The sequence below is a fragment of the Gavialis gangeticus genome, unplaced genomic scaffold, assembly GCF_001723915.1.
Source record: "Gavialis gangeticus isolate Ggan-Ray unplaced genomic scaffold, GavGan_comp1, whole genome shotgun sequence".
NCBI lineage: Eukaryota > Metazoa > Chordata > Crocodylia > Gavialidae > Gavialis > Gavialis gangeticus.
This window is the reverse complement of record NW_017729025.1, coordinates 95065923-95087443: the sequence shown is the minus strand read 5'-3', so window position 1 is coordinate 95087443 and position 21521 is coordinate 95065923. Positions and strand designations below refer to the sequence as shown.

Genomic DNA, 21521 nt, shown 5'->3' with positions numbered 1-21521 from the left:
GTGTGTGTGTGTGTGTGATAGCAGACTAACTGTGTTTCTAAATGAAAACAGAAAAAGGTAGTAATGACAGGTAAAGCCCATTACAGTTCTAGCTTGTGAACCACACACAAAAATTGGTGCAGACAAAGGGATCCTGACATTTTTGGCTTATTTTCAGACTGCTAGTTTTTTAAAGAATGAGAATTTAATTTCTGCTTAACCTACAGCTCCGGAACATGAAATATCAAGCAGGTTGCAAGACGCATCTGTATTAAAATGATAATTTTCTCTCTCTCATTATTGTCTGATATAGAACAATACACCAGTTATACTTTATTATTTATTTCTTTTTTACTCCTCAGTTTCTCTCTGCCTCCACACAGTTCCTTTCTGGGCTACACCCTTTTCAAACTTTTTAAACTCAGTGCCTCTAGAGATCCCTTAGCTGTCTGGAAATTCATGCCTACCCTGTCCTGCGGTATTCGGTTTTTGATTACTGAACAATTAAACTTCTGCTTGCTTCAGCCCAAATTATCCTGGCTCCACTTTACTGTGCACTATTCCTTATGCCGTTTCTAGTCCTCAGAATACTCCAGGATCCTATTATAGCTCTTCTTAAAATCTCTTAACAAAACATTTTGTCATAGGACATCTGTGGCACCCCTTTTATAATTTTTTTCCTAACACCTTGTGTCTGCATAAAAAGACATGAACTTCTGTCCTGTCTCAGACCCCTCCCCAAATAGAAATTCTCCTCCTTCTAGGTTCTCTAATCTATCTGGCTTTTTTCAGATTCTCTGTCTTACACTGATTTATACCGGCTGAGGATATTGTCCTCCAGATTTTTTTAATTAGTCTCATCACCTACATTGGGAAGTAATTTCACTTCTTCCTTGGAGAGGTACTTAGAAGGTAGAAGGGTCTAAATCAGGGGCAGGCAAAACATGGCCCCCAGGCCAATCCTGCCAACTAGGCAATTTCATCGTACTCACGGGCACCTGCCAGCTAATTGTACCCTGCCCAGCCCACGCACCTCTCTCACAGCCTCATGGGCGGAAGGGCTCAACCCAGTCAAGAGACAGCTTCTGGGTGGGGGTGTTGCTGCCACTGCTGCTGCCTCTGGGGAACCTGCTCAGCTTCCCTGGCATCCTGCTTGCTCCAGGCACCAGGTAAGGAAGTGGTAAAGGTGAGGGGGTGGGGAGCTGCAGCTAGGCAGGAGCACGGAGCTGGGGCTGGAGGCAGCATGGAGAGCACACCTACGGGTGTGTGGGAGCATGGAGCTCAGGTGGGCAGGGTGTGGGTGTGAGGGAGGGTGGGAACCCCTAACACACTCCCCCTCATGGCACGCTGGGTCTGGCGGTAGCAGCAGCAGCAGCAGGCAGTGGGTGCTCATCGCCTACACAGGTGCTGCTATTTGGTGGCACACAGCTTTGGCCAGCACTACACATGGTAATAGGAGCACAGCCAGACTGGTTGTCTCTATTGTGTGGGGCTCCCCACGATGCACATGCAGCTCCTGGCACTTGTGCACCACCAGGGGAAGCCCCACACGATGGAGCCAGTTGCCTTTCCTGCCCTTTGCCATGCAGGTCCCGGGACTCCTCCAGAAGTGGAAGGGAGCCCCGCCCCCTGCTTCCTAGCAGCCAGCTCCATCGCACAGGGCTTCACCCCAGTGGCACGTGAATGCTGGGAGCTGCACGGATGCTGTGCGGAGCCCTGCATGATAGAGACGGGCTTCCTGGCGGTGCTTCTTACCGCCACATGCAGTGCTGGTTACAGCTGCAGACTGCCGGGTGGTGACACCTGCATGAGCCACAAATATCCCAAGTGCCCGCCACTTGCTGCTGCTGCTGCTGCTGCTGCTGATTGCAGGGGCTGTGCACCATGGAGAGGAGTGCATGGGGGGTCCCCACACTCCTCCACCCTCTCTCACACCCCACAAATGCCACATACTCACACCCTGCCCCCACAACCCTCCCACGTATACACCCCCCTAAAATACCCTATTGCCCCTGCACACACATAGACACACCCCCTTACAGCCCCTCCCATGCACACCCTCAACCACACACCCCCACAAAATATACAATAACAAGACTTTTATTTTTGAGTTATTATGCAATCACCTCTCTATACAGTATGCAAACACAAATCACGACAAAAATAGTTTTTTAATAAAATTAAAATATGTTATAGTAGGTGTTTGACTTTCACTACATGATTTGGTTTTTTTCTAGCTCCAGCATGGTAACCCTCCCCCTCCCAAAAGGAGTACTCTGGGAGGCAAGGGGAGGGGCTTGAGGTTCAAAGATGGCAACCAGGGGGCACGGCACCTGTCAAGGGCGGGGATACCCTCACAGCCCTCAACAGCTCACCAAAAATTAATGAAGCAGCTCTCCAGCCAAAATAATTGCCCACCCCTGGTCTAAATGCCATGGAAGGGTTAGGTTCATATTTTGCCCTGTTACAGAGATTCTCCCAATAGCAATAGAAATTTGAGTATATACAGCTTCTGCTTTTGAATATGTGGGGGCATAGTACTAGCCTATTCAAACTTTGTGTTATGAAGCAAAACCAGAGACATTTTTGAGCTTCACCTGTTGTTGTAGTGGTATAGATGTGGGTCGTGGACCTACACAAGTCCTTTCTGGTTCAGCCTTAAAAAAACTCTCAGTTATCTGCTGCTTCTTTTGGCCCCAAACACACATACATGTATGTCTTTGTGAATCACAAAGCAAAGCAGCTTGTATTGAAATAAGAGTAAGTGTGCTATTTAGTAATGTCCTTAGGTAGGCCAAGGGAAGAGAAACGTTGTTTGGGGAGAGAGAAAAAGCGCTAAGATTTCTGCTGAAAAGAGTGAAGTAAATGCCCATTTTTTTTTTTAATGTCTATGACTGTCAGCACTTGACCAATCATTTATTTGTTAAGGGAGAAATAACTCTATTGATGATTTTATTTAGGATGCTGTGAATAATGTTTGCAAAGTGAATGATCCTATGCCTCTCTGGCTATAATATTATTTCTCTGCCAGTAAATATTCTGATCACAAAGTGAAAAAGTTTGCCCCTCATTGAGATGTCTTGCAGTGAGTGTGTGAACAAAAATAGTGCTTGGGAACAGAAATAAGACTGTCCCAAAGCACTGTGAGAAAAATGCATTAAAGTACAGGTACTGTGCCACATACATTCATGTATCATATCCTAGATGCATTCATTAACTAAAAACTGACGTGTGTTTGTTTAATGTGCTTGGTCTGTCCCCTTTCAACTGTCAATATTCAAACGTCGGATTTGCAGATTGATGATAAGTATACGTCCATGCCACGGTTACAGCAGTAATAACAGTTGGAAGTACTTCCCCAAAATCTTAAAAATTATATCTTTCAGTCTTCCTCTCATTGGATGCAAGAATTTTTGGGATGCATTACAACCTTAGTTTCATTTTAATATTTTTCAGATATATCATTTTCTTATCATTCAGCATGACATCTTAAGCTGTGGACAGATGTTATATTTGTAGAGCTACAAAAAGCAGGCATAGACATGCACCCCACTTGTAGGTTAGAGAAATGGTTCAAGTGCTCCAGAAATGTTTCCAGTTGAAACTGGGGTCATCATTGATCACAAGATGAATATGAGCCTGCAATGCGATGCTGTGGCTAGTAAAGCGACCAAAACGCTGGCTTGCATCCATAGATGCTTCTCAAGCAAATCCCAGGATATCATTCTCCCCTTGTACTCAACCTTGATGAGGCTGCAGCTGGAGTACTGCGTCCAGTTTTGGGCTCCACAATTCAAAAAGGATGTGGAGAAGCTTGAGAGAGTCCAGAGAAGAGCTCACGCGCATGATCAGAGGTCAGGAAGACAGACCTTACGATGACAGGCTGAGAGCCATGGGACTCTTTAGCTTGGAAAAGAGCAGGCTCAAGGGTGATCTGATGGCCACCTAGAAGTTTATCAAGGGTGACCACCAGGATCTGGGGGAATGTTTGTTCACCAGAGCGCCCCAAGGGAAGACAAGGTCGAATGGTCATAAACTACTGCAAGACCGTTTCAGGCTGGACGTAAGGAAGAATTTCTTTACTGTCCGAGCCCCCAAGGTCTGGAACAGCCTGCCATCGGAGGTGGTTCAAGCACCTACATTGAACACCTTCAAGAGCAAATTGGATGCTAATCTTGCTGGGATCCTATGACCCCAGCTGACTTCCTGCCCTTCAGGCAGGGGGCTGGACTCGATGATCTTCCAAGGTCCCTTCCAGCCCTAATGTCTATGAAATCTATGAAACAGAAACTTCTCTATAGTTCTGCATTTTGTAGCACCATATGTAGCACCTATACAGTATAACGTAGGGCTACAGAGGGTCTCAAGCCACTGTTGCTGCCACAGCAGGTGGGATTGCGGAGAGCAGCTCTCTGTCAGAGCTGTCACTGCTGTCCTGGCCCCTTGACATGTGGGGCAGTGAACTGTCAAAAAGCCCTCTGTTTTTTGTTAGGTTTTAAGGTGTAATCCTGCCCTGCTTTCTGGGATGATGATTGAAGACACTGATGTAGTTTTGACTCAGTAAGTCCATCCATTTCCCCAGCATCAGAAAACCTCTGTTCAGAGCCACATTTCCCAGGATGTCCTTCATGGAAGCCTCACTCACTTGCTCACACTCATGTGCAACCACTGCCATTGCTGCTCTGCCCTCCCAGCTACCCACAACTGCAGGTCTTATGCCCCTCACCTACCCATTCTTACGCTACTGCACAGCTCTGACACCTGATTTGAAGTATCACTTTGTAGTTCTAAAACATGTTCAAAGCCTTAACAAAAATTAATAGAGTTTGATTCAGCCATATGAGTCTATTGATTCAATTGCTCTGAATTATTTAGGTCCCTGGCAAATGCTATTTTCATTGCATTATGGGTGCTGAGAAATTTTGTCACATGATAGAAACATCACACGATGTACCTGGCTTGGCACTCTAAGGGCAGGCTGTCCTGAGGGGAAAAGTATTGTGCAAGCTTGCACTACCAAGTCTCAGCAGTTGGGGAGCTGGAGACCTGCTGTCAAGGATGATCTAGGTCACCTGCCCCCTTCCTTCTGTGCACCACAAACCCCTGTCCTGCCAATCAGCTGATCAGTAAGACCAGTCAAGGGGGCATTCCCCTATGGTTTGACTTTTTCCAGATATCCCTGGGAAGGGTTGAGCCATGCCAGCTCTTTCTCCACCCCTTGTGCAGAACCAGGGGGATGGTGATGGATCAGTCACTGTCCCAGTGTGGCAGCTGGGGCCAGAAATACAGCCCTAGTTTGCTGGCAGGATGGTGCAGAGGCAGGAAGCAGTGCACCTTGGAATGCTGGAGGACCCAACCCTGCATGTGGAATAGGCTACACATTCAAATTAAAGTGAGAGGCAAAACAGCCACAGAGCTGTTCCATATTTAGCAAATAACATTTTTAAGGCTGCTTTACCATTTTTATCATGAGATAAATTGTTTAAACATGTGGCATGATACAACTTATTGCAATATTAATGCAATATCTGCCAGTGGCCTTATTGACTTGATCTGGGAAGATGTATCATAGATGCAGTCTTTGGTCTGCTAGGGCTACTTTGTGTCTTGATGTGACCAGCGGAGAATTCTCCCTGTGTAGAACAATTTCCCAGTGTTGTATATTTGGCTTTTTTGGTTACCATGAATACCTTTTCCACCCTTTCACATGTAAGGAACAAAGAAGAGATATGTTTGGGTGGCTCAGGGGTGTAGGATAGAGGGGAATGGAAAGGAGGGGTATTGCAGGAGGAAGCTCAGGTATACCTGGTCTGCACTGACATAAATTCCCTCATGGACATTACTTCAGTAGCATTAGGGTTCGGCCCTAATTTACACCAATATAGAGTGGATTTTAATTATGTTACAGCAACTAGTTCCCAGAAGTTTTCCCCCTAAACCACATCTGAGGGAAGGTCAGGCATGAGTTTGTGTGTTATACTATCGCTGGGGGGACAAAAAGCAGAAAATAGTAATTCTTCACCAGGGTAACTCTGCTTGAGGATAGCAACAGCAAAAGCTGCAGCGTAGTGAGGCCTGATGCATTTCTATATATGTCATCTAACAGGTCACAATAAAGTTAGATGCCATATGATGAAAATGTCTTTGCCCTACCTATAGTTAAGTATCCACCACTGCTAACTAACCTATGGACATACAGTAATGGTAACTTATGAGGAGGGGTTTTTTTATGAATCACAAAACAAAGCAGCAAATTCATGAGGAGGGTTTTTGCTCTGTATCCTTTGTACGAAGCATTCCAACTCCATGTACCACAATCATTTTTGAAGGTGACTAGTTTGCAGAGAAATATATAAGCAGAATACATGGGGGAGATCTTGCATATTTAAACTGCTCTTTCTTTCTCTCTTTTTATTCAAAAAAGCACAATGAATAATAAATTAAGCTGTATTTCATTATGATGCACCTGTCTGTAAATCCTTTTCATTCAAAGAAAAAAAATCTAAGACAAATAATAAAGAGAGAATTTATCTGTATAAATATTTTATAATTCTCCACTGGTGTGCCATTAAATTATTTTTCTAAATGGCTTCCATTTCTATAGGACCTAGAAAATGATTAGTGCTATTCTGCTGCAGAGCCAGCAGGGGGAACATTAATTAACTAAATGATATTTCCAGAACCACATTATCAATTTCTGTGGTTCTTCTCCATGAAATGAATGAAACCATATTGGCACATCCTGGGAGAAGAACAAAACTGCATGGGAAATAAGGACCAAATCCCACAAATACCATAAAGCACAGAACTTATTACTATGAATCTTAGCCTGATTTTTTCAACAAGAATTGCAAGTCGTTCAATGCAGGATGCAGCCTTAACATGCATATCCTTTAGCAGTTCTCAGTGGTTTCAGGACAGAAGATGATGTGATTTCTTTTCCTATGCCAGTTGCATTACTTCAAACAATCCAGATTTTAACTAAAAAGGGACGTGTCTACACATGGTTATTTAATGCAGGTTAGCCCAATTTAAGCCACATTAAGGGTGTATGTCTACACATGTGTGCCCTTAATGTGGCTTAAAAATGGCGATTTTAGGCTATGTGAGCCTAAATTTGATACCTGCCCAAACCAAGTATCAAATTTAAGCAGGATTGGTTAACGCAGATTTAACAAATGTGTAGATGCGTTACTCCAATTAACACAGGGAATAGTCCTAGGTCTGCTCAACCATTAAGGGGCTGGCTAAAGCCCAGCACCAGGGCTTCTAGCTGGCCATCTCTCCTCCCCCATGCCTGGACTGTTCTCTATATAGTTTGCCACTTGTACATGGCTTTTTTATTGTTGGTAGGTGGGGAGGGTGGTGGAGGTGCGCTGTTTGTTGCTGGGGGAGGAATGGGGGTAGGTGTTGTGAGAGTAGTAAAGTTTTTTTGTTTGAAGCATGTGAATGCTTTGAGAGTGGTGCTGGGGGTGGCAGGCCAGGTGGGCTGGAGCAGGGAGTGCAGGAGGAAGGGATCAGCCAGGGCCTCCCACAGCTGGTGCCCTGACCCCGGCTGGCAGGTGCATGGCTGTCCTGGATTCTGGGCATGGGGCTGCCTGCTGGGGCCAGGCACCCCACTGGTCGTCACTGGCAAGGGCCAGGCTGGAGCAGCGGGGTGCTGGGTGTCACTGGCAGGGGCAGTCCGGGTGCAGGAAGGCAGGGTGGGCAAGGAGGGAGCTACCGCATGCTGCTGGGCACCTGGCTCCTGGGCAGGAAAGGGGCTGACCAGGGATTAGAGGGCAGGGGTATGTTTCCAAGACAGCTTCCAAATGTTGGCATCTGGCTCTTTCTTCAGCATGGCTGCCAAGTGCTGGCGTCCTTGAGTCCAGAAGCTGGAGCTGCCCCCGGTGGCCACAGGGGCACTTGGCAAGGTGAAGTGACTTGGGACTAAAGTTAGTCACAAATTCCACCACATGGAGACACCTGCCAAAACCATCTTAATCTGCATTAGATTAATGCACACTGAATTTAAGCCAGTTTAAATTTACGTGTGGTTACACCCAACATGAACCAGAGATTTGAGAGAGCTATGGAATACATCTTTTTGTTCAGCTGTTTGCTAGACAGACTTCTCTAATTTATTGAGAAATTGGAAGTATAACTAGCCTATATGCCCTGTGCACAGATACTTTCAAGTTAGGTATTATATTTATGATCTTTTTTGAACAATTGTTCTATACAGAATTTTAAGTGATAGCTTCTGGCTGACTAGGAAGCAGGAAGGTTAACTGATTTATATTGACATTTGCAGGCTGCTTTCCTAGCAAAGAAAAGTCTATGTTTAACATGTCAGTAAAAAAGATTTAAATTGACAAATTAACCCAAAAACTAGACATCTGTTAAAAAGAACCAGCAACCTCAGCTTGTATTATAATAAAAGAAATCTTTAAGATATTGCTTCATTGGTACCTCAGGGCAATCAGGTTAAAAATATATCAGGCTTGAATACTGCAGAACACTGGAAGTATGGGAATGGAAATTGTATATGTATATGGTGAACATGTCTAATCACTGGAGAATATTGGGGTGCAATATGTAACCAAATATTACAGGTTGTCAGGTATGTATTCCCAAGTGATCCTTTGGTACTACTCTTATAGCTGTCATGTTGCTGATAAGTGATAGTCTTCTTGGAAAGAGAAAAATAACCCAAAATTAGGGAAATGTTTCCCAAGAATACAGAAGATATACAAGAAAATTAAATCTTTCAGTTATGCTACAAAACACACTGAAGATGAGTAGATACTTAAATTGTTGGAATGAATGGATAGTTACTATGTAATGAATGCTCAAAATACATTTGCCTGCAAAAAAAGGGCATACACATACAGTGTTTTTGATAATAGCATTTCATACTTATGCTTGGTTTGAGGAATATTGATAGGATCAGCGGTTTCACTCAAATTTAATAAAATCAACTTGGTGGCATGAAGAAGTTCTTGCTGTAGTATGGTTACATCCTGTTCAATAGGGACATTTGATGATTATGCAACTCCATGTTGTTTTTTCTAAACAAAATAATGTTTGTCAATGCATGTTAATGATTTATTCTAATATATTAATGTCAATGATATGTAAACCTGATAAAAATTATAAGAAAATAGTTGTTTATAAAAGGACAAAACCATTAAGGACTTAATTATCAGCTTTCCAAGTAGAAATTTCAAATTATGGAGACTTGAACAGGGGGAAAAAGCCAGCTGCTTAAGAAACACTTCTCTGTGGTTGAAAAAAATTAATTTTTCAACTCCTGCGTTGATGACTGCCTGTAGAGTGAAATGCACTTTAAGTGCTCCTTCACATACCTTCTAATGTACACCAGTATAGAAGTGCTGGCACAAAAGAATACTACCTTGGCACTGTATTGTGGAATATGGAAGCTTTAAATATTTGATTTGTATTTCAAATATGGCATATGCTGGTAGTGGTCAAAGGTTTTTATCACCTTTATCACTGTTACTGACTGAGAGCATTTATTAGTTATCTGATCAAAATAGACTTTGACTTCCATGGGTTTGGTATTGGATCTTAAAAAAATAATGAACAGAAAACAAGGGGTAGTGGCTTTTTATTGACCAGGTTAGGAAATACATTCCATTGACAGGAACCAACAGGAAAGAAAGTGCTGAGCTAATCTTGGAAGAAACAAACAGATCAACTAATTTTACTGTATTGATTTATTAGTTCTCTACCTAGTGATTCTGTGTAGCCATCCTGCCCTTGCATTCCATCCTCTGTGGAATAAATGTGTTATTCATATTCATGTTACCTCAGTCCATCCTATCTTGATACAGCTTCCCTCTTCCTTCTTGGAGTTTTGTATGAAATTAGTTTTTCAGCTCCACAGGGCAGGTCTATCATGTCTTTTTATATGAATTGGAATTTAGGTAGTATTAAAGTAAAAATAATAGTCTTTGTTCACAGGTCTGTTCATGGTGAAAAGGTGTACATGTCTCAAAAACCATCACAACAAGGGGAAAATAACATGACAGCATGATAAAAGTCCTGAAACTTAATTGGTCACAAAGCTTGAATGTTCCTCTCATCTCAAAAAATAGTGTGTAGACTTCAGAACTGAGAAAGGTAAGGTAGTAGTGAGGCAGAGCATGTCTACACCATACAATACAATGCTATGTAGCTTGGGTACCAAAAGCAATCTAGCTGCTTTAGTGTGGAGCTCTGGCTGCTAAGTAATAAATTTGCCAGGGCAGAGCTACACATTTACATGGCTATATGCTTCTGGTTGCCTCATTGACTTCTTGCTGTGTGTACAGAAGTGCTCTTTGCATGTTTTACAGTGCTGTAATTTAGAGTACTTTCTATAGCATTATAGAATACAGCACAGTGCTTTTAAACATGACAGAAGTGCAATGTCAGGTGTGGGGGTGGTTCTGAGCCTCCCTGCACTTCAGGCTAGGAGACATGGGGTGCTCTGCAGTCTCCTGGGGCTTCACCACTGATCTGAAATTTGACCAGCGTACAGAAGTTACTTAAGAGCACAGACAGAAGTGTAGCTCCCTGCTATAACCGAGAATGCTTTGCAGAAAGTGTTCTGAGTTATGATCCCCCAGACCAAAAAGAAGTTCACTCTTGGTTCTAGGGGGGAGGGGAATGCAGCTGCTGTCTGTCAGCCTGTAGCCAGTTTCTCCTAACAATGGCCCCTCCTCCCTGCCTGCTCCCTGGCACTGTTTTCAAATGGGAGGGGGGAGAAGGGAGCAGAGGGAGCTCAATCTAGGGGTTCTTCAGCCAGTGCTGGAGCATGGGGTGCTCCAGTACACATGCCCCACCTTCCAGCAGTGGCTGAAAAAATCCCAGACCAAAGTCCCTCCACTCCCTTTCCCCCTTCCTATTCTGAAAACAGCAACAGGCTGGGAGGCAGCATAGACACAAGTTACAAAAGATGCTCTGGTTTGAAATGTCTTCATCTGAACACCCAAGTGGCCATTTTTAAGCAGTCTGCAGCCATGCACATATGTTTGGTTATGGCTATAGACCACTTTCTGTAGCCAGATTGGGTGAAAATTGTCACTTCTGTCTGCGTCCTAAAGCACAGTAGGTTGCTAAAGTACTGTAAAATACAGTGCATCAAATTTAATACCTCATTTAACAAGAGTTAATTTAAAGGACCATACCCATTTTTAAAGTGCCATAAAACTGCATTTCTGTTAAGCTATGGCAATAAAGTGCTTTAAATGGCAAAAAAAGGAACTTCTGTACATACCTTTAGAGAGAGCTCAGGTATCTATATATGACACTGCATTGTTCACTGTAGATATACCTAGAGAGGGAAGAAAGCTTTGCACTACCACAGCCTATATTGTACAGTACATGTATGCATAATTAGAGGTCTTCATCTTCCAAGGCATTCAGGCACATTTCAACATAGAGTTTACTAGAAACACTTTTAAATTGATGGAGCTGTCCAAGTAAAATTGTGACAAGCACTAAAATAGTTAAACTCATCCATGCCCAAAAAAATAAATAAATAAATCTTGGAATCCAATATTTAGTGACAGTTGAAGTAAAAAATAAAACCATAGTGATGATAATTTCTGCTTGGTTCACCTACTTTTTACCTTTCAGGCTAGTCAAGTACACCTTGCTTCTAATGCTTGTTTTGAATTCTTACGGGAGATTTTTTGTTTGGATAGTGACAGAAAAGTTTTCTGAACTACTAAAATGCCAAGATGGCTTTATTTGTCTCTGATCTAGCAGCAACAGAATTAACACAGTCCATACTTTGTGTTATTGATTTTGAGAATATTTTCTTCTCCCAATTTCAGGTTGGGTGGGACTATATCTGCATACAAGATAGTGCCAGACGAAATAGAAGAAATCAAGGTATAGTATTACTACTGTCTTTCAACACTCTGGAGTGTTTTGTTGGAGAGAATACCCAGCTTGTTACAAGAAAAAGGCAACCCTTGTTTTGTGCTTTGAAATGCACAGAGTATGTATGGTCTTCATTTTATACCCTATCTAATAAATACTGAAAATAGTAAAAAAAAAAATCATCTTAAATATTGAATAACCAACTTAACCAACTATCTAGAGCAGTCTCTGAAATTAAAGAACGGCATGAAGATAAAAATGAACCTTTTGTCTTTCCCATACACTTCTAAAGTCCCCTTTTCTATTTAAGCCCTAACTACTAATTATGTTGAATATGTTCATTTAGCTGTATCTCTATAGGGCCAATTTTTTTTAATCAACCTAAAGGAATCTAAGTACCGCAGTCACATTTTCCCCTTCAGTTTTTCATTTGACACCTTTATTTGAAACGTTTGGGACCTTTTATCATAGAGTCAGTATTAATCCAAGGTTATGGCCAAACTTTGCACAGCCCAGTGTCTATTTAGATTCTTGAATCTAAGTTTAGAAACCTAAAATAAACCTAGCCTGATTTTCAGAGGTGCTGATTACCTTTAGCTCCCATTCACTTCGTTAGGTTTTATTGATGTCCAGCAGTCATGTAATTTAAGTCTCAGGATGGATTCAGGAATGTAACTGTAGACATCTAACTTTGAAAAGATTTATCTGTTTTAAACTTTTACAATTATGTAATCTGGTGTTCACATTTGTTCTGAAATCAAAAGTACATTTAGGTTTAGCAGTGCTTTCTTTTTATCTTAAAAAGAGGTAGATGGAAAAAGTGGGCACACAAAGAAACTCCAAAAATTCTTTGATTCCATGGATGACAGTTTTTCAATTAACAGGTTGTAGCAGAATTCGGTTAAACCAAATACACTCAAGGAAAAAAAATATAGCAATTTGTGTTATTTCTTGTTCAATGGACTGATGTAGATTTACCCTAGGTTAGAATATGGACATAGCTCTTAGCAGTGCCTGTGTAACTGGTGTTGTAATGATATCTTGTGAGACTTAAAATAAGAAACAATCAACTTGACTATCCCATTGCCTTTCACCACTTATTGTTATTTAGGGTTGTACAAAATGAGTTAAAAATGGCTACAAAAACTGATAAATCAAATAATTAGATTGTATAACCATTTGAGCCAGTTATGACTTCACAGTGTGCAAAAGCATTAAAATATCAGGCATTCTAGACGAAGTTCATACTTAATGTAATAAAATACAACTTTGCTGCAATTGTACCTTCTCACACGATAGCAGAATCTGTTTGCCACCACTAAAAAACCTAAGCTTCTCCCTTCTTTGAAAATTAGTATCATATTTCATATTCTCAAAAAAGAAACATGAATTGCAAATCTGAGAAATGATTAAATTTTTTTTCATGAGATTTGGAAAATAGCACCATTTTTTTTAAAATTCATAAACTCCTTCAATTTTGGAAACCCAAGCAGTGGCATTTTGCCAGTGTATGAGAAATGGAAAGTGAAACTGACTTGCCAGATCTCACTGGGTAAAATAAGTGAAATGGAAAAAGAAATAAGAAAGCAAATCAGTTGTATATGTTCAGTTTCAGTGTAAGAACAAAAGGTGCACTTTAAATTTTTTGCTCTTGAAACCTGCTAAAAGGCTGTAGATAGAATTAATTAGTGAAACATTTCCGACTGAAACACGTTTAAAAGCATTTCTTAAAGGAAACCTTTTAGTCAGGGATACATCCCTGCACAGTTCCTGGCCGGAACATTTAGAAACAGAACAGCCTCCTTTTATGCCAACCAGTGGGTGCTAGAGAAGCATGCAGTGACCTGGGGCTCTGTACTTCACTCTCTCTTCCCTCCCCTCACAGGAATAGGAGGTAGAGCAGAGAGGTTGGGTGGGAGGGGGCTCCCTAATCACACTGCTAAAAATCTGACACTCTGGCTCCAATACCCTCTACCTCTCTTCTCCCCCTCTTAGGGAAATGGAGAGGCAGAGAGGACTGTAGGTCCTGGAGTTGGCAGGTGTCTGGCAGGGGAGCAGCCGGATGTAAGCCCAACTCCAGGTGTTGCTTGGGTTGCAACCTGACAGCTCCCTGCCTCCCCTGCTGAGACATAGCAAAAAGTAGAATAGTGTCTCAGATAAAGAGGTCCTCTTTTGGAATGTTTCAGATGCTTTTAGAACAGGGTTTTCAACCTTTTTCAATAAGTATACCCCTGGTGGCCAGACATGGAGTGGCGGCAGCACAGGGTGGTAGGTGGTGGCTGCCGCATGCGAGCTTCCCCACTCCCCTCTGCGTCCAGCTGCCTGGGCAACGCCTGTGTGGCCCACTGCCCTCACTTCACCCCAGCCGTGGTCCTGGGAGGTGGCTGTGTGGGGTGGTGGGTGGCAGTGCTCCATCCCTGCCTGCCCGCGCATACCCCCTAGGGCCTTCCCAAGTACCCCAGGGGTCTGCATACCCCCGGTTGACAACCCCTGTTTTAAAGCATTTCAAAGGGGTTGTACTTGCATACAGCTGGTGTTTGAAATGTTTTAATTATTACATGTGTCCTCATTCAACAGACTGTTTTGGTCCACTTCTTTTCATCTCTTGATTACTCAACTACCTTGAGATTCCAGGGGGGAAGAAGTATGTTCTTCTTTCACCTCAGTACTGTCAGTGTAGCTGTATAAGAAAGAGTCCACTGCACTAAGCCAGTGACCTTCAGCTATTCTGAGCAGCTGAAGAAGATACATGCTTTTCTTCTCTCCAGTAACTGTCATCTCTTGTGTAGAAGCTGTTTCAGGGTTTGATGTTCACATAACATGCTCTGTGAGTTTATACTTGTGTGTATGTGTGTACAGTGTGTCTGTTATATGCTATATATTCATCTCTTTATGTACATTTAAAGCATGTGGTATGTCTATATGCAATATGTATTCAGAGTATGTATCTCTTCAGTACATGTATGTGTTGCTGCGTGATCAATTTGGGGCAAAACTCCCACTCCCAGGCAGCAAAAATTGTGATATTGTGCGACTAAGGTACCACAGATGACGCATGGAAACTAAGCTGTGTAGAGTAACCAGGGTATGTGATTATAATTACTTTGATAATAATCAAAGTGATTGTAAACATGATTTAATCAGCAAGCAGGAAGTTTGACTTAAATAATACATTTTAATCTTATTTGCATTTTTACTTTTTAATGCTTCTTTGGAGAATGTGTGTGTGTGTGTGTGTGTGTGCGCGCGTGCACGCGCGCGTGTTCCATTGTAGGGTTCACATGCAAACAAGAGGGTTCTGCCAAAAGTGTTTTCCAGGCCCACACATACTCTATATTTGCATTCAGTTCCAAGGGTATATTCAGTTCCAAAGGTACATGAAGTCCAGTGTGAGAGCACCTTTCACTCCAGTCCCTTCAAGTTGGCCTTGGTCTCAGGTGGAACACGAGAGTCTTCAGCTTCACTTAACTTATTCAGGTTCTTATTCTGTTTGTGTGTAGCTCTAAGCTCTTTAAGTTTTTTAAATATTAGTATATTAGTCATATGCAGTGAGACTAAAGGGGCTACGTATGTTCAGCTTGTGGAAAAGACACTGAAGAGGGACATGATAGAAGTCTTCAAATATCTGAAGAGCTTTCATAAAGAAAAGGAAAATCAAATTTTCTCTCTTGCTGCAGAGAGGAGGAAGGATGTAAACCAATAGCTTGAAGTTACAGCAAAGTAAGTTTAGTTGGTTATCCAGAAAACACCTCCTTCACTGTTAAAACAGTGAGGCAGTAAAATAGACTATATAGGGAAGTTGTGATGTTGTGCACTCTCCATCACTGGCGGTGTTCAAGAAGAGGGGTACAGCCACTGGTCAGGGGTGATCTAGATATAGCTATGCATATGTTCTGTTATGAATATTTCCTATGCTTCTGGGCTTCGCTGGTTGCCCCTTCACCTCCCATCCCTTTTTTGTTACATGTGTCAGGGTGTTTTTAAGCCTTCCTAGTGGCATTAGGAGTTGGCTACAGCCAAGGCTGGGGACTTTGACTGGGGTGTGCCAGTGCTGCTCTGGACCAAAGCCCCTATCTTAAATGTGCAGAATACACATAAGAAAATTATCAAAATGTTTTTACTTAAAATTAACAGCTTTATTAAGCAAAGGAAATATCTGTAGTTAGTGAATTAAACTGATGGATTCTGGTCGGCATGTCCTTCAGTATTTTAGAAATAGTACATCATACTTCATGTTTATACAGAAGAAGAGAACACTTCCCTGTTTTTTTTCACATCCAGACTGACTTCTTAGCCAGCACCCCGTGCTGCAACCGCTCACAGCCCATGTGGGGCTGCCTGTGCCTGCTCAGGACAACCCCGTGCGAGCTGCGAGTGGCTGCAGCAGGAGCGCGCTGTCTGGGGCGGGGGAGGGCTTTTCCCTGTGCTCAGCACCAGCTCATTCTCTGCTGGTGAGTGTGGGGTCAGGGCTGCACGCTGCCCTCAACCTGTACCATGGGGCTGAGGGGGGCACTGGGCGTGAAAAGGTACGGGAGCCAGTGGGAGCGTGAGGCCCACACTGGTGTCCCATCTTAGCTTTAAATGAGCTAAATTAGTTGAATAAACTGAAAAGGAAATATTCTGTCAACATGCAGAAGAAGCTACTGCACTCAGAACCTGGCTTAATACCTCAGCGAATGCCAGTTCCTGGTGTTTAGCCAGTGACTGGTACCACTTTCTCTAAAATTTTGCAACAGAATATACCTGAATATTTTTACATCTTTAAGCTATTTTAATATAGTATAGTAAATTTAATCCATAATTTAGGTTGTTGATTTCAATTTTAATTTTTAAATTATTGTATTTACTTACCTACCACAGGCACCTTTTTCCCAAAAATCAACCCGCCCTTAATGTTGTAAGCAGGCAAGGTGATTTTCTGCCTGTAATAGAAGCATCCTGCTTTGATTCCTGCTCTACCCACCAGCAGCAGTAGCATTTCTATTCAGGCAGTTTGAGGAGTCAGTTTATTTAATGACTCATTGTTTTTTGTCCTACTGTTGTTAACAACCATCTCTCCTTTTTAATGGTCTTGATGTTCTATTAATCAAGTGAATCTTTTTTCACGCAATTTTGCTGCCTGCTAGCTGTTCCTCATCAATCTTCCTCTATTTCACAGACCTTTTTTAGCTCTTTTTAAAAGAGCTCTGACTATGCCTTGAACTAATCCTAATAAAATGGAGCCTTTTTGTAGGTGGTACTTTCCTTCAGCTGATATAAGATACAAGAATTCAGAAATGTTCTACTTGGAAATGGAATTTTGCCCCTTATGTCCAGAGCCTGAGGTTTTTATTAAAATCACAGTATCCTACATTAATATTCCTCCCTGGGCAACAGTTTGCAATTTATTTGGGGGGAAAACACTTGATCTCACCCCCTGTCATGTAAATGTTATAAATAGTCCTCCAGAGCTATGCAATATAACTGCTAAAGGCTCTTAGAAGCAGAGTTACAGTCCCCTGGCTTTGAATAAATGTAGATGGCAGCAGTTATAAATTGCCTTCTCCAGACAGTTGTGAAAGAACAAGTTTTTAGAGTGGATAGAGACCTTGATCTATCGTCTGCTATCCTTTCTTTTCAGTATTGTGAAGCAGACAAAGCTGTGCTAGGTCAAAGTTCCTGAAAAAAATGTCAACCAAGATTCAGGATGGAGGTACTCTCATTTACTTCACCTGCAACCTCCCAAGGGGATTGCCTCTCATTAGGACTGTTTGAGATAGGTTATCTGGGCATTGTAACAAGTTAATTTTGCTGAAGGTTCATGCAGTTCTTCTATAGTGACCAACACTTTCAGTATTCTTCAGTAGCAGTGTTTCTGAGTTTTTTTGTAAATTTACTAATGTCTCTTCTAAAGCTCTCAGGCAGAAAGCTATCCATACGTGCCACTTCCTAGATAAACCGTAAGAGGAGCACCTTCATAGGAGAAAGCAAAAATCATTACCAGCAAACAACTCAGCTACTTCAAGAACATAGCTTTGTCATAAAACAGAATAAGGCCCAAGTGATTCCAGCACAACTGAGCATAATGTGTAAAAATGAATAGATGTGCTGCTGATTACAGCACATCTATTCAACATGTAGTGATCTGGCTGATCTGACTGGAGAACATATGCAGAGAGAAATTTTGGTTTAAGGACCTGGTCTGAAGTAGAAATTAGATGCTGTAAATCAACTAGTGCATGCTCATGTGTGAAATCGTGTGTACAACAATAATAACTGGATGATGACAGATAATACCTCTGTCACTGCTTGAATCAATGGTCAGAAAAGAATCAGGTCACTGATGCTTCAGTAGGATTCCAGCCATGCATATTTTCCACATAAAAAAGTTGAACAAAGAAACACATTGCCTAAGCAGAAAATCAAGCAAGTGCATCTTATGTCCTGAACTATTTGAATTCCAGAATAATAACTCAGGAGAAGCTATAATTAATCTGTTCATTTTGAGGTTCAAGAACAATCGAACTCTAAAAAGAAAGGACCAGAAATGGAATCCCAACAACGCAGAAGTGATGGTAGTTGACAGATCTCATGACTTGAGGGGGATAGGGATACCTACCATTGATGGGATTCATTCTGCCCTTATCACTCAGGTTCTTAGTGATAAGTCTGGTTCTTAGTCTGGGGGTCCTTTTTGATCCTTTGCTGCACCAGTGTTCTGAGATTGCAGCAGTGTCCGTGAGTACCTTTTGCTAACACCATCTGGTGAAAAGCCTGTGACCTTTTATTTTGCATTCAGATCTGACCACCATAGTCTAGGTTTACAACCTCAAGGCTAGACTACTGCAATGTGCTCTACATGGGGCTACCTTTGGTGACTGTCTGGAAGCGGCATGTAGTGCAGAACACCCACTTTCTGATGGGTGTGTGTTACCAGGAGTGCATTTACTTCAGTGCTCAAAATTCTGTACTAGCTTCCAGTAGATTTCTGGGTGCAAAGAGATCCTTCAGTAAAGTTGTCAGACCACAGACAATTTAAAATCTGTTAGTGCCCATATTAAAAAAAACAATAGATAGGTCTTGACTGTTTTTATACCCATGCTTTAGTTGGTTATTTTTGGCATCCTTATCAGTTACTGTTCCATGAATATAAAAGATTGCAACAATGTAATTATGGACTTCCTTTTGAGTCACTGGGAAAATATGCTTTTACTTCTCTTCAGCTGTAAAATTGTCAAAGCACAAAATGTTATCTACAGCACAACAATAATATACTGTACCTTCCATAAAGCTGTAATAGTATTGATGGCCAATTTGCCAGTATTCACACTATGCCTATCGTACTTTGTAGATACTTGAGAGATACCCAGAACATCCACTATAAAACTTAAGATGGTTTGGCTACTGTGTGGAAGAGGATGAAGACAACGAGCATAATTGCAAACCTTTGCATGACCTACTGAGGTTTCTTCTCAAAGTATGCCATAATTTTTATGGGGGATGTTTTGGGTATCTCTCAAGTATCTACGAAGTGTGATAGGCATAGTGTAAATACTGGCAACATCATTATGCCTCTGTTCTTTGGTGTTTATATTTGTCCGTACTAGTATAAAAGTACCACTACAAGAATGGATCTTCATACAGAATAAAAAACTTATTTTTATTTATCTGCATATTTTGTTTCTTCTAGTAGAAAAACCCACCGATCTGTCCTAGAAAACCTTTTTTGATATATTCTAATAATCATCTTTTTTTAATAGAAGAAGTGCTATACAGTATTTCTTCCAACAAAAGTCCTTGTTAGTAATTTCACAATTCAAGAAAAGAGTCTTTATAATTGTAACTTTGAAAGTTACTGCAAATTGAGTGATACCTCAGAGACTGGTGAATGTTTCCCTGCCTATGACTGACAGGTCAGGGTCTGTTTTTTGTACTGCACAAATTCTGAAATCTTACTGTAAAAGATCAGTAGATCATCCTACTGCAAGAAAGAAAATGTTCAGGTAAGTCTGGGTGCATTTTCAGTTATGGCAAATCTTAATGCTCCATAACTGTCTTTTATTTTCAGTTTTCATGTTTCCTGCATGCACAGAATCTTACAAAAATAATCTTACGCAAAAAGAGGGCCACGGGCAGGGTGACAGAGAGACTAAGGAGCTATAGTAACATAAAGGTGACCTGAATACTTTGTTTGTCTGGGGAAGGATTTTCTTTAATATAAGTGAGATTAATAGGTATTTGTTTTAGAAGGGAACTTAATGGGGTGAGAGTATTGCTTTGCTATTGTGCCATGAAAAATTCCAACCACATATGAGCCTGTGCCTTCATATATCTGTGTGTGTGTGTGTGTGTGTGTGTGTGTAAAAAATACGCTCATAGATGTGTTGGCACATAAATATGTTAAAAATAAATCCTGCTAACCATTGACAGAAATGTAAATATGATTTTCAATCCATTAAAATAAATAGGTTGTCTAAATTCAATTTGATGCATGACTGTGCTATATGTGACCATAGAAAGAAGCAGATTTATTGAGGAAATAGGTGTGCTGTTCAGTGTAGTACCTGCAAGGATCATTTTATGAGGGATTCCGGTATGAGGATGTTCCTTTTGAAGCTATTTTTAGTATTCCTCAGAGGGAACATGTACTGCATCTCTGAAATCATCAGCTTCAGTAGGCTTGCATGGTCCCCTTTGGAAACTCATTTATAACTTTAGTTTACTGTCAGATATCAGATTTTGACTGCAGTACAAAAATAAACACGGTTCAGTTAATTTTACTTTGCCAGGAACATTATAAAAAATTTATTATGCAATTTTCCCCAAGGTAGGGTTAAAAAAAAGAGCATAATATTTTATTTAATATGTACAAGTTCTTTCAGTCCTCCAGACTTTTTTTACCAGCCAAGATTATTAACCTGTTTGTGCAGCAATTACTCTAAAAAACAGAATTTAAAAAGCAAAGGACAGAATCAGTTCTGTAACTTAGGCTTTCAAGAGTAAATAAAAATCCATTTTAATCTGAAGAGATTTTCATATAGGATCATGATCTACCAGAAAAGACGATGAAAATATTAGATTTGACACTCATTTCTTGAAATGAAGCCAGTGCTAAATTAATTCAATCAGATTGCTTTAATTTCATTGTCTAATGTTTCAGTCCTGAGATTTTCAAGTATAATCCATGCATATTTTTACATAACCACAGAACCCCTCAAAGAAATTTAAAATAGCATCAATTTGGAAAAGGAAAAAACCTAACTTGAATGATATACACTGTTTACAGCCTGCTTTTCTGTTATATGACAGGATGGTTATACCAAGATTGAGATGATTTCACCAAGTTTTAGAGAAAATAGAACAGGATATTATAGGCTTGATTCTAAAGTTGTGATCAAACATGGAAAACTGAGGTCTTAACAGATCAGAGTAAGAATGGGAGGCAACTGTTGATCCTCATGGATCATGGTATATGCATGAGAGCCACCAACACCTTCAGTGTCTATGCCTGGGTAGGAATTTTTGGAGCAGTGGAGACTGCCCAAGACCGTCCATCCTCCTTTTAGGCCACTGAGACAGAATCCAAAGGCCAGACTGAGTCATAGCTTCATAGATTTAGGGTCAGAAGCAACCTCGTAGATTTTCTAGCCCGACCCCCCGCCAGGGCGGGAGAACAAAAAAAAAAAAAA

General features: G+C 41.2%; 1 protein-coding gene across 11 annotated transcripts in view; it reads left to right on the top strand.

Moving 5' to 3' along the window:
- Nucleotides 1-21521, top strand: part of GPHN (gephyrin) — a 693379-nt gene that overhangs the window by 301317 nt on the left and 370541 nt on the right. For all 11 annotated transcript variants that reach the window (XM_019519214.1, XM_019519213.1, XM_019519212.1 and 8 more), the window contains one exon: nt 11805-11862. In XM_019519214.1, coding sequence (XP_019374759.1) covers nt 11805-11862 — 58 coding nt within the window. Of the gene's footprint in view, nt 1-11804; nt 11863-21521 lie in introns of those variants that run through there.